General features: G+C 41.7%; 2 protein-coding genes across 2 annotated transcripts; both read left to right on the forward strand.

Annotated features, from left to right (window-relative positions):
* Positions 1–5113: 5113 nt before the first annotated feature.
* On the forward strand, positions 5114–6117 carry LOC307188687 (interferon alpha-1-like). The gene has a single exon (XM_079926169.1). The coding sequence runs from the start codon at positions 5212–5214 to the stop codon at positions 5977–5979; it is 768 nt and encodes a 255-aa protein (XP_079782295.1). The 5' UTR covers positions 5114–5211; the 3' UTR covers positions 5980–6117.
* A 9190-nt stretch (positions 6118–15307) lies between these two features.
* LOC307188690 (interferon omega-1-like) lies at positions 15308–16631 on the forward strand. The gene has a single exon (XM_079926172.1). It carries the CDS (start codon positions 15856–15858, stop codon positions 16537–16539), a length of 684 nt encoding a protein of 227 aa, XP_079782298.1. The 5' UTR covers positions 15308–15855; the 3' UTR covers positions 16540–16631.

The following is a 16631-nucleotide window of genomic DNA, read 5'->3' on the forward strand; positions in this document are numbered from 1 at the left end:
TAATGAGAACCTACTGTATAGCACAGGGAACTCTACTGGATGCTCTGTGGTAACCTAAAATGGGAAGGAAATCCAAAAAAGAGGGGCTATAAGTATATGTATAGCTGATTCACTTTGCTGTACAGTAGAAACTAACACAACATTGTAAAGCAACCATACTCCAATAAAAATTAATTTTAAAAAATTGAAAAATAAAACACACCATTTAAATACTACTCAGCCACGAAAAACTATGAAATAATGCCATTTGCAGCAACATGGATGGAAGTAGAGATTATCACACTCAATCAAGTAAGTCAGAAAGAGAAAGACAAACACCATAATGGTATCACTTATATGTAGAATCTAAAATATGACACAAATGAACTTATCTACAAAACAGAAACAGACTCAAAGACATAGAGACAGACTTGTGGTTGCCGAGGGGGAGGGTTGGATTGGCAGTTTGGGATTAGTGGATGCAAATATTATATAGAGAATGGATAAACAACAGGTCCTACTGTGTAGCACAGGGAACTACATTCCATATCCTGTGATAAACCATAATGGAAAAGAATAAGTATGTATATATATTTATAACAGAATCAGGTTGCTGTTCAGTAGAAATTAACACAACACTGTAAATCAACTATACTTCAATAAAATAAATTTAAAAGTAAAATAAAATACACCATTTGCACCCAAAAGCAAAGCAGAACAAGACACAAAGGACCACATAATAATATGAAGAATAAATTTTGTAAGTAAAAAAATACCATAGAGAAATAAATTCTAATTATTACAAATAAAAACTCAAAACTATACTTTCCTCTTACTATTGTAAAACAATCTGCTGAGATGACTCAATGCAGTTAACAACTGAAGCAAAGAAAAAGTTCTGAACTCAGTGAATATTGACATGCTTGAGGCTACCTATAAGTAGATAAGATCCCATTGTGGAAGACTGGGTCCAAATCTCCTTTCCCACTCCTGGGTTCTCTCTGAGGTCGAACATACGAGGAAAGCACACACTGACTTTCACAGCTTCCAGTCTGATAGTGTCCCGGTCACAGCAGCTGTGGACTTTCTTTTCAGATCAAGCCTGGTCCTTTGGAAGGAGTACTTCAAAATCTGGCTGGAGTCCTCATTGCCCAACAGAGTCTTTTCCTCTCCATCTCCTGCACCAAACTGGTCTCTAGATCTTCCCAGTGGCGATCAAGCCTAATAGGAATTTCAGCTCTTTGGGCTGAAGAGACTGAAGATCTGCTGGATTATTTCATAAAGAATGAGGCAGCCTGAGCATTTTGGAACCAACTGTCATCCAGCTTGTCCTAAGGGAACCTGAAAACATTCTTGTCCTTCAGGCAGGAAAACAAGGAAGATTCTCCCCCTTAGGTGTAGAACTGTGAAGGTCTCCTGCTTTGGCCGGCCATGGTTTGGGGCTGGTCACAGCTAAGGGTGCAGACAGGGCTGGAGAACATCATCCTGGGTGTCCTCAGTGAGGAGGGTGGCAGGCCCCGGTGAGCCTGGTGATGCAGGTGTCTGGCTGTGGGAGCCTGTATCCAGCTGCTCTGACTACCTGCCTGCAAATGAGATTCTTAAATAGGCCAGGAATGTCATTTCTCTACTTATCCCACTGTTGTTTCCACGTTTTTGCAATTTGTCTTCCATTTATGGGCAACATAAAATGTCGCAACTTCAATTCCTTTATTACACTGGAAATTACACTCCTGGAACATGAAAGAGTATCAATCCAATGGATGTATTCATCTAAATGAGACCCAAGGTTGTAATAAAAACCTGAGTCTCAATCTATCTCTTTTTGAATTCTAATAAGAGTACTTAGAGATTTGATATTTTACTCTATTTTCACGCTTTGTAATGCACCAAAATACAACTAGCCTCACCTCTCTCCATTTCTCCTTTAAGGGGTTAAGACATTAGATTTGAATTCCTCTACATGACTTTACAGGAGTCATAGCTCATGTTTTCAGACATAGTCTACGGATAAGAGTGGCATAAAGGTTAACACCAAGGGCTAATTCATACCATTCTCTTCCTTCTGTCACCAAAAGTGTACTCACTGCATATATGTGTAACAATGTGCTTGGCAATGTGGATTGTTAGGAAAGTAAGGCAGGGATGGTGACTGCCCTCCAGGGAGCAGGGAGGACAGACACTAGAGGCAGGATTAGGATGAGGGAAGCACCACGTGCTCAGTGCAGCTGAGGGCCAGTGCTCAGAGCTGATGAAGAGGAGGGCCTGGGAGCAGCAGAAGGCTCCACTCTGACAAAAATCTGGGGCTCCTCAATTTAAATGACATCAGATTTTGATTTCCTCTTCTAAAAAACTGAGACAACTCAAGTAGTTGTCACACAGGCAAATGTAAAGATTAAATGAAGTTTGCAAATTATAGTCTGAGAATCTGAATTTAGTGAACATAGCTGCCTTTAGCATTAATGTGACATATAGTAACTTGTAGAGTTCATGATCAGCCCCGCCAAGAGAGGCTTTGACTGCCGCTCCCTTAACAGTGTCAGGGGTCTGCGTGTTGAGGCCCCAAATGCAAACTCTAGGAGAGGGGTTGCCTGCAGGACTGTGAAGGAGCAAAGCCCAAGTTTCCAGGCCTAGAGCAGTGTCTGGTACATTAAGGAGAGAAATCCTACAGCACTTGAAACATTTGCAGAGAACCAGCATCGAGGAAAAATGGCTGCTCTGTATAAATGTATAGTATAAATGAGATAAACGGTCCCTTCCCTCATCCTCAGTTAGTCTCAGACCACCTCTGGTGATATTATTTTAAGACAAAGATGTTTTTAAAAGCTATAGAGGGACGTCCCGGGTGGCGCAGTGGTTAAGAAACCACCTGCCGACTCAGGGGACACGGGTTCAATCCCTGTCCGGAAAGATCCCATATGCTGTGGAGCAACTAAGCCCACGTGCCACAACTACTGAGCCCGCGCGCCTGGAGCCCGTGCTCCGCAACAAGAGAGGCCACCGCAATGAGAAGCCTGTGCACCGCAAGGAAGAGTAACCCCTGCTCGCCGCAAGTAGAGAAAGCCCGCACACAGCAGTGAAGACCCAACGCAGCCAAAAATAAACAAATAAATAAATAAACGAAATAAAAAAATAAAAGTTATAGAGACCAGGATATAGGTTATAAAATGTAGATGGGGCAGAGGGTGATGAAAAATGGGACATTCCTATATTTTTAGCTATGGAAGGTCACAACGTTACTTCGAAAGCTATTTCCTGGCTATGTGGGTAAAGAAAGGGAGGGCTTCCCTCAAGCATGGAATGTAAGAAGGCACCAAATCTAAGTGATCAAGATAAATCATATTTTAAGGCAATATATAAAAATGGAAATTCCACAACATACATGCTGAAGAAAATAGCAAAATTTTAAATAAAGACAGAAATGACCCTGCATTTGGATGACGCTGACAGTCTTACAGAGGAAGGCTTCACGTTGCCAATGAAATTTGGGCAATTTCTGTTCAGTCTCTAAAATTCTTACCAAAGAAAATGAGAAGCTCAGACCCGGTCAATGTCCTCAACTGCTTGAACAGGACACTAACTCTTCTTTCTACACTACAGTCGAGCTGGGGTCCTGAGAAAGGTGTTTCAGAAACTCGAGTTAAATAAAAATTATTTAAGACTGTCACAGAGTCACAAGAAATTGTCAAACACTGCAGTTCTCTCAAACAGGTAAAGAAGTAGTCTTGAAAATATTAATGAGTTTGCTTCCATTAAAGCTAGGAAAGTAAAATTATATTAAATTCTTGTTTTAGTATGAAGAAACTATAGTTTAAACAGTTTAATAAAATGCTGTGTTTTAACAACCATATATTTTAATACCCTACCTTCAATATTTAAAATATTTTCAGAAAATATATTAAAATGTAAAAAATTCTAAAATATTTAATTTAAATAAAACAATATAAATTTAATTTAAAAATATTAAAAAATACTGTGAGTTTTAAAATATTCCCACTTTTCAGTTATTCAGTACTTCCTCCCCCACTTTAACGCTGTATCCTTGAAAGACACCATGAAGTCCCAGAGCATCTACAGGCGCGCTCAGCTCCCGCGTCCTCAGCCCCGGTGGTGGCCGCGCTCCGACTCACCCCCAAGGCGTCCCCGACACTGTCCTGTCGTCCCATCGCCGCCGCGTTCCCCTCTCTCTGAGCCTTCGCAGCACAGCGCCAGAAACGAGCCCGAATCTGTAAAATCGGCCCCAACTCGCTTCCCAGCTTCAAACCCCTCAGAAAACGGCTTCTTTCCCAAAAATGGCCTCGCTCAAGTTTCTGTGCCAAAATAAAGCACAAAACTCAGGGGAAGCCCAGAAAATGCAAGGTTCCGGGCTTGCTACCAGACAAAAATATCGCTGGAGAGGCCGCATTAAGGTTCCCTCTGCAGCACTCAGCACCGTGAAAATGAAGGGGGTTTTTCGCACTACTATATCAGTATAAAATTGCTCCGTGAGAACCCGACCCACTCCCTCTCGTGCTGCCCAAACCGCGGAACCTGCAACTCTCCGACGTGGGCGTTTCCCTAACACATCCGATCAAAAGACATCCTGTGCCCTCTTGCGACCGCGTAGAGAAGCGTGCTGTTCCCGGTTCCAGGGAAGGTTCTATGATATTTTATTGTTTAATTCTACTAAAGTTGTTCAACACATCCATAATTATGGCAAGTGATAAACAAAAAAAAAATGTTGATAATATCTGATGAATATCTAGCAGCCAGTGAAATTAAAAATTATTTTCTGATATGAAGCAAAATTTAAATTACCGAAAAATAAATATTAAGAAAATAATTTAAGATTTTCAATGATTTTGAGCAATTTTAAATTATTTTTAAGTATATCTATACTTTGGTATTATTATAAAGTATTTATATAAAACTTATATGGATATGTAATTTGATATATTACTATTTATATAAGTAAATATCCTACCTCAAAAATCATTCTGCAAACTTAGTCATAAGTTATAACAAAATTCAATAGCTTTTCCACTTAATTTATAGCTTTCAATTTTATGTCATTCTTAACCCTGCATAGAATACAAACAGTAAGCTTTGCACTTTCTCTGTCTACATATAAAGTAAATATACCCATGAAGTACAAAACTAGACACACAGTATATCTGTGTTATCAAAATTTCATGCTGGGGGCAATTAGGAAAAAACCTATCTAAAAAAGATCTGTGGGCAGGAGAAGAGGCAATAATGGGGAAAAAAAAGGTTGAGAAATGTTGTCCTAACCCATCTGGAGAGTGCAAAATGAAAAGCAAAAACAGAAGTAGAAAGTTAGAGGGAACATTCAGAAAATGGAAACCAATTCGCTCCCATTTAAGACCCAGGCCTGAAGGAAGGTCTTCAGAGAACCTAGAGAGCAGGGTTCACAGAGTCCCCACCTCAGCCAGGCCGGCAGCATCTGCAGGGTCCCCGATGGCCCCAACCTTGTCCTTACTCCTGGCCCTGGTGCTGCTCAGCTGCAACTCCAACTGCTCTCTGGGCTGCGACCTGCCTCAGACCCACAGCCTGGCTAACACGAGGGCCCTGATGCTCCTGCAACAGATGAGGAGAATCTCCCCCTTCTCCTGCCTGAAGGACAGAAATGACTTTGGATTCCCCCAGGAGGCGTTTGGAGGCAACCAGTTCCAGAAGGCTCAAGCCATCGCTGTCGTCCATGAGATGATCCAGCAGACCTTCCAGCTCTTCAGCACAGAGGGCTCGGCTGCCGCTTGGGATGAGACCCTCCTGGACAAGTTCTGCACTGCACTTTATCAGCAGCTCACTGACCTGCAAGCCTGTCTGATGCAGGAGGCGGGGCTGGAAGGGACTCCCCTGCTCAAGGAGGACTCCATCCTGGCTGTGAGGAAATACTTCCACAGAATCACTGTCTATCTGCAAGAGAAGAAGTACAGCCCTTGTGCCTGGGAGATTGTCAGAGCAGAAGTCATGAGATCCTTCTCTTCATCAAGGAACTTGTAAGAAAGACTCAGGAGGAAGGAATGACACACACCTCGTTCAACCTGAGAAATGATTCTCACTAACAAGACCACACTTCCACCTGTGCTGCCATGTCAAAGACTCTCATTTCTGCTCTCATCATGCCCTGAATTGAGTTAATTTGTCCAGTGTTTTCAGGAATATTAAGCAACATGATGTTCTACTCTACAGGCACTCATCCCTCATAGATGCCCATGCTGATTTATCTACTTACTTATCTACTTAAATATTTATTTATCTATTTTAATATTTATTTCACTATTTATAAAGATTTAAATTATTTTTATTTACATAATATTATGTGCATGTATACATTGTGGTTAAGAGAAAAAATATATACTTTGTATTAACTCAGTTTAGGAGTTTTCTTTGTGCATTAAATTCTTACTAGAGAAAACTTCCTGTTTTGTTTTTTTTCTTTAAAAAAGAAACACCAAGGGGCTTCCCTGGTGGCGCAGTGGTTGAGAGTCCGCCTGCAGATGCAGGGGACACAGGTTCGTGCCCCAGTCTGGGAAGATACCACATGCTACGGAGCAGCTGGGCCCGTGAGCCATGGCCGCTGAGCCTGCGCGTCCGGAGCCTGTGCTCCGCAATGGGAGAGGCCAAAACAGTGAGAGGCCCGCGTACCACTACAAAAAAAAAAAAAAAAGAAAGAAACACCAAGCCTGAATGTGCAACCTGATGAAAGCATGTATGTTACAATTCCTTGACCCATCATTACGATTTTCACGTTAGAAATAAAAATAGACTGCTTCCAGCCAGGTCGTGGGTTGCCCTCAGGACCTAGAGGTGAACATAACTAATCCAATTCTGCTTTGGGTAACTTTGATTTTTTTTTTTAAGGAAAGTAACCTAAAAACAATAATCAGTTAATACAGGGACTTCCATGGTGGTGCAGTGTTTAAGACTCTGCTCTCCCAATACAGGGGGCCCGGATTCCATCCCTGGTCAGGGAACTAGATCCTGCATGCCACAAGTAAGAGCCCACATGCCACAAACAACTAAAAGATCCTGAATGCTGCAACCAAAGATCCCGAATGTCGCGATGAAGATCCTGCACGCAGCAATGAAGATCCCGTGTACCACAACTAACACCTGGCACAGCCAAATAAATAAATTTTAAAAATCCGTTAACTCACAATTAAATTTAATTATTTTTAAAATAGTACTAATTTGTAGTAGAAATTAATATCGGTTAAATTTAGTGCTACAGTGAGAAGGTGGGAAAATGGAATTCCCCCAGCAGAAGGTGGATCATGTCATGCGAGGATATAGAAATTAAAGCAGTAGATATTACCCATAGTTAACTAGTAGATATTTCAGTGCAAATGTCCATTGGATACTGGAGATGGCAATTTATAAGCAATTCCATGAAGTGTAAAGCATGGAACAGAAGAAGTGATCAAACAGGAGGAGAGTATCACATGAGAAAAGGACTGAAAATTGAATCCTATGACCTTAACGTTAAAAGTGAGGGAACGCTACAAAGGAAAGCAAGGGGAATGGCCATATGTTAACAGGACAAGAGAGAAAAGTGAGAACACCATGTCTGAAAGACTGGAACTGCTTAGAAGATTCAATGCATTCGTGAAAACGTAGATGGAAAGTTCTCCTACATTGGGAAAGAGATGGCATTGGCCACTTAGTGACAGCTTGTTTGGTAGAATTAATCAGCAGAAACCATAGTGGAGAAGGTGGAAGGATGAATAATAGAAGGGAATGACAATATATACAGAAAATAGGTTTGAGATAGTTGCCGTCTGAATTGGAGGAGAGACATAGGGTGGAACCTAGAATGGATGTGGATTATTTTTTTCTCTGCATTGTTTTCCTTTTTTGAACTATTTTTTGCTTCTGAAGAGATTTCATGGATTTGATGTACTGAAAACTCGTATCAATGTTCAAGATTTGATTTACTTTAAATCCTGACATTTAATCACTTACAGTGATAATGTATCATTATTTTGATGAATATGATGTTGAATGTCAGTAAGCTGCTCTGCGCTTGAAACCATCCACTACAAGGGAAACAGATAGAACTGACCTTAGTGAGAGCTGATTTGCTGAAATTAATCAGCAGAACCCATACTGGAGCAAGTGGAAGGGTAACAAGAGAAGAACTCCCATTGTCATTATTTCACCTGGGGAGTCACTTTACTTCTTTCACTCTCATCATAGTCAGATTTGCATTTGTTTTCCTTTTACCTAAGTACATCAAATGCGAGGACAGCTTTCCAAGAAAGTTGAATGGAGAAGCAAATCAATGATGTATTGCACATTATGGAAAATCATGGTATGGGCCCTTTATGTTTCCATTTCTGCTTCCCTCTTAAGATACTCAACTCAAGATGATAAAGGAAGTAATTCAGTAGTAGCAAGACAACCCCTGCCCAGAAAAATACTAAATGAAAAAGAACGTATAACATTACAAAGACTCTGACACCAGGAAAGCAGAGAAGGCTAATTTTATCTAGCATCCTATGCCCTACATTTTCACCACCCTACGTCTTCACTGTGAGATGGAGAATGATGAACCAAGAGGCTCAGTAGAAATGTACTGAATCATCTAATGATGCTTAATAATTACTTCAATATAAGGTTCTGACGTGAGGTCAGTAGAAGCTTCTGATGGGAGGTCTAATGGAAAATCTAAGAATACTCTTTGTTAATAATTATTTGGAATAATTATTATGAACTCTGTACTAATGATAAAATGGTGAACAAGATATAGACCTGTCACCTATGGTGGTTACTTGTCAAACAGGTCTAATAAATCTATTTTCAAGAAGACCAATCCCAAAGGATAAGCCAGCTTCGCTGATATGGAAAATAAAGAGGGCAGAAACAGAGCCCAGGACTTGAAGTAAACATAGTCAACCTCTAAGCAAGAGAATTGTAACTCCTCACCCTAAAGGCCAATTTACCTCAGTTCCTTTTACCCCATACATCATGTTCAACTTTCAACAGAAACTTACCATACTAAAAGGTGAAAAACACAGTTTGAAGAGATAGAGCAAGTATCACAACTAGACTCATATACAGTAGAGATTTAGAAATGATCAGACCAGGAGTCAAAATGATAGTGATTAAAGTGCAAAGGGCTCTAATGTAGTCATCTATTTATTCTTCTACTTTATCTCAGTCATACTATGTATGGTATTTAAAATAGTTTTGTTCATATAATATCATGTTCACCTTTATAGTGTTTTCAATATAATAAAATATGCTTACCTCTATATTGTTTCAAATTATTTTCTTGTTTAATTTATGAAACTCTCCCCCAGATGACATTTGGATTTTTTTATTCTTACAAAAAGAAGTAGCTTTAATTCGCAAGGCATACTGAAACATGGATGATAAATTCTACTCATCATTCTCATCATTCATTTATTTCAGTGGTTTATATTTTATTTTATTTTTTTAAATTTTATTTATTGTTCACCGTGCTGGGTCTATGTTGCTGTGCGCAGGCTTTCTCTAGTTGTGGCGAGCAGGGGCTACTCTTCGTTGTGATGCGCGGGCTTCTCATTGCGATGGCTTCTCTTGTGGAGCACGGGCTCTACGCGTGCAGGTTTCAGTAGTTGCTGCACGTGGGCTCAGTAGTTGTGGCTCGCGGGCTGTACAGCACAGGCTCAGTAGTTGTGGCCCACAAGCTTAGTGGCTCCGCGGCATGTGGGATCTTCCCGGACCAGGGATCGAACCTGTTTCCCCTGCAATGGCAGGCGGATTCTTAACCACTGCACCAGCAGGGAAGTTCCAGGTTATATTTTAAAACTTCATATTTCTATATCGGATATTTGATAGTTCTGAGAATACAGAGGTGAAAAAAGAGAATGCCAAACCTATTCTTCTGGAGAGTTCAGTTTGCAAGAGATAAAAGATATAAACACAGTATTCATGCTAAATTATTTCAATTAAGTTTCCTATTACAATGAGAGATAGGGAAAAGGGGATTCTCTCACCAGAATCTGGAATGAGGCATCTCAAGAAGGGGAGAAAGCACATGGACTCCATAAACTGGCCAAGAAACATCTAAAGACAGACTTCCCATTGGAAGCAGCATATGTGGATGTCATTCCTTAGGAGTAGAGTGTAGAACGAGATGATAACCGAAAGCTCATGAGGACCTTCAACTTTTAAGAGTGAGAAAGAGAAGGAGAGTCTGGAGGGCACAAAGATGGAGTAGCTAGTGCACTTAGGAGTCAAGCAGGGGAAAATGATCTTCAGAAAGCACCAAAGAAGAAAACAAAGAGCTTGAGAATTACAGAGGATGGAAGTTAAATAATTATTTATATGTGATATGGGTTTCTGCATTGAGTCTAGATTCTGCCAGGACACACGTGTGATGCTGGGGAATCACTTAACTTCCCTGAGCCTCAGTTTCCTCAAATATAAAGTCGGGAAAATATTCCTAGAGTTGTATTGAATATTAGACCAACCAGAATATTTAAGAACACTTAGCAGAGTATCATCCACAGAGTGAGGGCTAAACAGGTAGTGTGTTGTTTCCTATATTTTTCATATAGGTCTAAATGGGAATAATGAATTCTCCTCCCCCTCTCTCTGTCACTGACTGCAGAACAATGACAGCCTAAAAAACAGAACTGGGAGAAAGTGTGTCATCAATTGTATGTAATTTTACATACAATAATATACATATATGGTACATATATATGAATACATAGTATACAATATACCATATATCTATCTGCTGATTCTGATACATGGCACAATTCCCCTTCCTCTCTGCTTTCCTGGATTCCATTCTTTCACTAAAATATCACAATCATTCAGTTCCACCCAGTGTAGAAATCCATAGTGTACTTTCCCCATTCACTCTGCATTCAGCTGTACTGCCCATTCATACCGCTGTTTCTTTCTCCATTAGGGTTTCTGGCTGTCAATTTCCCCTTAAGACTACAAAGCCACCAATGGAAAGCAGAAGCTGAGTGAAAGTTCTAGGTTTGTCAGAAACTCTCATATGACTCCACGCTCTCTGCCTGCCAAGCACTGCAGGTCCAGACTGTCCAGACTCCCAGAGAAACACAGTAAATAGATGGCACCCTGCCCAACACTGAACAGTGGTGGAGAATCCAGGAGCTCACCTGTGCCTCTATTTGCACACTTCCACGTGCTGACTGCACTAGGAGGAACTCACCTGGTTCAGGACTCTTATTTGCTCAAAAAGCCCAAAGCGCAGGAAACATGGAGTTGAAAGGCAGCAGCAGCTTGAGAACTTGGAAGGAGAACAGAGATGTTTAAAGCGTTCACTGGAACAGCGGCAGGTCCTCAGGACATGGAAGAACACAGATCAGCTGCACCGAGGCAAGTGCTTCTCCAGAACATTCCTTTTCAGAGAAGAAAAGAATGAGGTGCATGCGATAGCACAGAGTTCTCCCATAAGGATGTGGCCACTAGCAGTGTCCCCAGCACTGATACCACAGCAGCCTGCGGAGTCTTGGAAGGGACGAGGGTTACCTCAGTGCCAGCTGCAAACTTGTTTTGTCCTTAGGACCCAGCAAGTAATCACAGAGCAGGGAAGGATATTCCTGGGGACAATGCAATCCAAGGAATTTCTTACATTCCATCATGACGTCTTTGCCCCTTTGAAAGACAAACAAAATAAAACATGCTTGAATAGAAGGGACACAGGCAGGGATTTTAATATATTTAGCAACAACTGGGGTAGAGCCTTTCCAGCAGGGCAGGTATCAGTAACATGCACACTGGAAGGTCACAATTTCTAAAAGCAACAAAGAGCTAAGTGGAAATTCATTTATTTAATTTAGGCACTTTGGAAAGAGGACACTGATGGATCAATCATCTTTCTATCCTTTCCAGTTGGTGCATACAGCACTGAGTAGGTACTTTTAAAGTCAGAAGGACATTTAAAGTACATTTAGAGGTTTGGGAAACTTCCTAAGGATTAGGGTCCTAAAACAAGCAGAAACCATTCCTATATTACTGCTAAAAATATCATTTTATTAACAAATGATTTTTTTAAATAATATTTTTATTTCAATTCTTCAGTATTATGATGTTTTAATGGGCTGAGGCTAGAAATTTAAATAAAGACAACTATACAAGGCCATGAGGGTGACTCTGGAGTTCAAGCCAGACTCTTCCTGCTAAGGAGCCCATTAAAAACCTTCACTGCTTCTGTCTAAGAAGCGCGTATGCTCTTCCGTCTTGGTGATACCCATATCTTAACCAAGAGTTGGAACAATGGCGTAGAGATACTTCCCTGGACTCTATCAGTAGACAAACGATGTCCAGCCTAGACTGTAGGTGAGAAATGAAGGTGTCTTCATTGAGAATGAGAACAGGCTGACCTGAGGAGGTCTCCTGGGAAATCAGTGAGGTCCTTGTTGACTGGAAACAAACGACAACATAAGAGCTGGGAGTTCAGTTTTTTGGGAGGACTCACTGGACTATAGCCTGGAGGACAGCCTCTCAGTCAGCTCTGACGAACTGCTCCAAGGACATAATGGGGACGTCAGTATATAGGTGATTGTGGTGAAGGGGATACGTGCAATCAAGGACACATCTTGGGAGAAGGTTGCTGCTAGTCATGAGGAGCATTTGTCACTATTAATGATTTTAGTGCTTTTCTAAGTATGAGAAGTTGCAAAAAATTGAATTCATAGAATTTTCTCAGGAAATTATCTAACTACCTGCAGGCCTATTCTGTCAGTTTTCCCAGAGCAGAGAGTGCCCCATTCCTGATCTCCACCCTGAACTCCTGTCAGGGCGTGTTGGGGTAAGGGACTGCTGTGGCTAATGACTTTATTCTTGTAGAACCAGATGGTGAGTGACTTTTTAGTTGTCATCCTGAAGGAGAAATGTCAGAGCTCACATGGCTAGAAATTGTTAGGTGCTTTTTTTTTTTCTTAAACTCACAAGAAAACTCAATCGTTAAAAATACATAGATTCCAGGGGTCAGCTCTTCTAGGGTTAATAAAGTTATTTTACCATATTTCATTGAAGAAATCACTCACGAAATCTTACACTTGGCATTGCGTGGCTTGAGTGATCTCAGTTCCCTCACCGGGGATTGAATCACGGCCACGGCAGTGAGAGTGCCGGATCGTAACCACTAGGCCACTAGGAAACTTACTTTTTTTTCAATAGGCAGAAAAATCTATTCCCTTCTAACTACTTAATAGTGATTTTGTCTATTTTGATTAGAACTTAAAGTCAGTTCAGTGGACTCAGACCACACCTCATGTAGCCCTACAAAACCACAGACAGTAACCCTTTGGCATCTTAAGTGGAATAAGGGTCCTTTGTCATCTCACTGTCCTCTGTCTGCTTATTTCGTTGGTTCCTAAATATCATGTTCATGTGCAGTCTTCACTTTCTTTAATGGATGCTTTCAGACAAATCATTGTAAGCACCCTAAGGTTTGCCCTTGTATCTTGGGTACATTTGGAACAGTTCATTCGTCCAGATTTATATTTCTCTCCAGTTGTATAAGTGAATTGGATCCAATAGGGTTATTGAGAGTGTTGAGTTAATTTCTTTTTCTATTTTCTGGCTGTGCCATGGGACATGCGAGATCTTAGTTCCCCGACCAGGGATCGAACCTGTGCCCCCAGAAGTGGAAGCTCGGTGTCTTAACTACTGGACTGCCAGGGAAGTCCCTAAATTTTAAAGAACTTAGAAAGTGGCTAGTCCATTAGTAGCAAGCAATAAAATTCAGTTCTTACTTTTTAATATCACGATTCCTATTAACCAGATAAGATCAGGATCTTTTGGAATCATCTAATTCCCTTCCTTTAATTCTAGTTTTCTTAAAGTACCCTTCTCATTGCCTGAATGCATTTATCACCTAGACGGATGCTCAGCAAGACGGATCTTGCTGATCCTCCCAGACAGGGTTAGTGTTCTAGCAACTGGGGTTCTGGTTGCCAGTCACTTGTGAGCTGGTGGGTGTGACTTCTTCCTTCTCTCCTCAAAACTGATCATTCATGGATTAAATGAAAGAAAAACGAGGGAGCTGGTCTTGCGAAGCTGCAGGCCGTCAACTGACCCAGGACTTGGTCTTTTCTGAGCTTCTGGCAGAAGCAACCATGTTCCTGTCTTTCTGTTTTTCACATTGGCCTCATTCTTCCCGTCTGACGTAGCCTCATCCCCAACTCTGCTGCACTCAAGTTAGCTAAGTTAGAATCTGGCATTGTGTCAGGGGGAAATCACTTCCCTTCTTTCACATTCATGACATTCAGACTCACATTTGTTTTCTTTATGCCCACAAGACAGCTGTCGACTTTTACTTTCTAGGACAGTTGCAGTGATAAACAAAAAATCTAAAGTTTGAAAATGATAGAGACTGGAGCCCCTTTGCCTTTCTTTACCTCCCTTTATTGTTCTTACCTCATCATGAATTAGAACTAATGCAGGAGCAGCGAGGCAAATCCTGTCCAATAAGTCACTATGTGAATATAAGTTACAAAAACTTTAAATGAAAAATTACACACAAGTAAAGGAAAGAAGGCGATTTCTCTCTGACCTAATCCTGGGCCTCGCTGCCCTGCATTCTCAGAGGGAGACAGAGACAGAGGAAGGGAGAAGCCCACTGGCATCAACTGACTGAATGAACAACTGAACCTCACTGGTTTCTGTGACATAAGCTTTATCGAGAGACAACACCGTCGCTGAATTCTCTGCCCCCAGCTCAGAAACTTTGAGCATAACAAGTGTTGACTAGTTTTAGTAAAAGAGTTGAATAATAAAATTTGTATTTGGCAAAATAAAAATTATGTGTCTACTCAGGGTAAAATGATTAGAATTGGGTAACTCCTCCACCACCTTAGAGAAAACACACTTTTGCTCTCAACATCTGAGGGCTGCTGACACTTCTGATACCTGAGGACATGGGTCAGGAGGGGAGGAGGTCACCACTGAGGACTAGGGTCCTTCACACAAACACTCCGGGGGCAAGCGTGAGGGTCCTGGAAGATGAATTATTTCCCCAACAAATAAACAAGCCCCTCCACAGATAGGAGATTGTAAAGTCCTCGGGATGTGGTGAGCCTGCCCTCAGGGTGGGAGTCCAGGTTAGGAAGGGGACTCTGTCACTCTAGAGGAGAGGGTGTAACTAGATGTGATCTCTCCCTTGTGACTGAGGTGCTGCTGGGGAAATACAATTGTCTTGGAATTAGGATCTCCACACCCGTATTCTCCTGAAAAGAACCAGGATTCCTGGTGGGGGTACTGGCTCAGCCTGTGGAGGACTATAGGTCTCCAGTAAGAAAATGGTGGAAAGAAAGGACAATATCTATAATAGTCCTCACCTCGTGGTCCCCTGAAGCATGACCACATGGATGTGAAGGAACATGTTCTAGAAGGAAAGGAAACATGGGAGAAGCTCATGGACTCATAATAATCAGCCTCTTCTCTAAATCAAACACTAAACAAAACCCATCTTTTGTTTCAAACAGCTTATGCCAGAGTGATCTGGTAAATCCCTAAGCAAATACAGAAAGCATACGGCTGAGAGAGCCTGCCTTCCTAGGTAAACTAAGAGGTAAAAATGGAACCTAAGATCAGGGCTAAAAATTTCTTCCTGGAACAGAGAAGACCAACATTTATGCATGAAAGAGATATAGAATGTGCGTATTTACAAACCTACATCACTTCTGACTTTAAGACGAAAACTTTTCTCATTTCATTAATAAATATCCATTTGGATGGGCACATCTGAAATTACTGGGAAAATTAAACTTCTTGCAAAATTAATAGTTTAGAATGATGACATCTTCATAGACCATACTGAGAAGATCTAAGTGAAAATCAAAAAAAGGAAGTAAAAGTGTATAGAAATGTTTAGAAAATGAAAATTACTGTGTTCCCTATTTAATGGCCTTGCTTAGAAAGAATGTCATCACAGAACCTACCCCCAAGGTTCCCCCGGACGCCCGTCTCAGCCAGGCCAGCAGCAGCCTCATTTGCCCCATGGCCTTCGTGCTCTCTCTACTGACCGCCCTGGTGGTGTTCAGCTACGGCCCTGGTGGATCTCTGGGCTGCGACCTGTCTCAGAACCACGTGAGGATTAGCAGGAAGAACTTCATGCTTCTGGGCCAGGTGCGGAGAATCTCCCCTCGCTTCTGTCTGAAGGACAGAAAAGACTTCGGTTTCCCCCAGGACATGGTGGATGGCAGCCAGCTCCCGAAGGCCCAGGCCACCTCTGTCCTCCACGAGATGCTCCAGCAGGTCTTCCGCCTCTTCCACACAGAGCGCTCCCCTGCCGCCTGGGACACCTCCCTCCTGGACAAACTCCGCACTGGACTCCATCAGCAGCTGGAGGACCTGGACGCCTGCTTGGTGCAGGCGATGGGAGATGAAGAAACTGCCCTGGGAGTGACGGGCCCTACACTGGCCGTGAAGAGGTACTTCCAGGGAATCCACCTCTACCTGAAAGAGAAGAAATACAGTGACTGTGCCTGGGAAATTGTCAGAGTGGAAATCGTGAGATCCTTATCTTCATCAACCAACTTGCAAGAAAGGATAAGAATTATGCATGGAGACCTGGGGTCACCTTGAAATGATTCTCATTGACTAAGATGCCCTATCACCCTTGCACACATGTCTTTAGTCATTTCAGAAGGCTCTTATTTCAACTTTAATCACAGAAT

Source organism: Stenella coeruleoalba, assembly GCF_951394435.1.
Source record: "Stenella coeruleoalba genome assembly, chromosome: 7".
NCBI lineage: Eukaryota > Metazoa > Chordata > Mammalia > Artiodactyla > Delphinidae > Stenella > Stenella coeruleoalba.

Bases quoted from the DNA above. Each gene is read 5' to 3' on its own strand.
- LOC307188687 (XM_079926169.1), top strand. From the start codon at position 5,212: ATGGGGAAAAAAAAGGTTGAGAAATGTTGTCCTAACCCATCTGGAGAG.
- LOC307188690 (XM_079926172.1), top strand. From the start codon at position 15,856: ATGGCCTTGCTTAGAAAGAATGTCATCACAGAACCTACCCCCAAGGTT.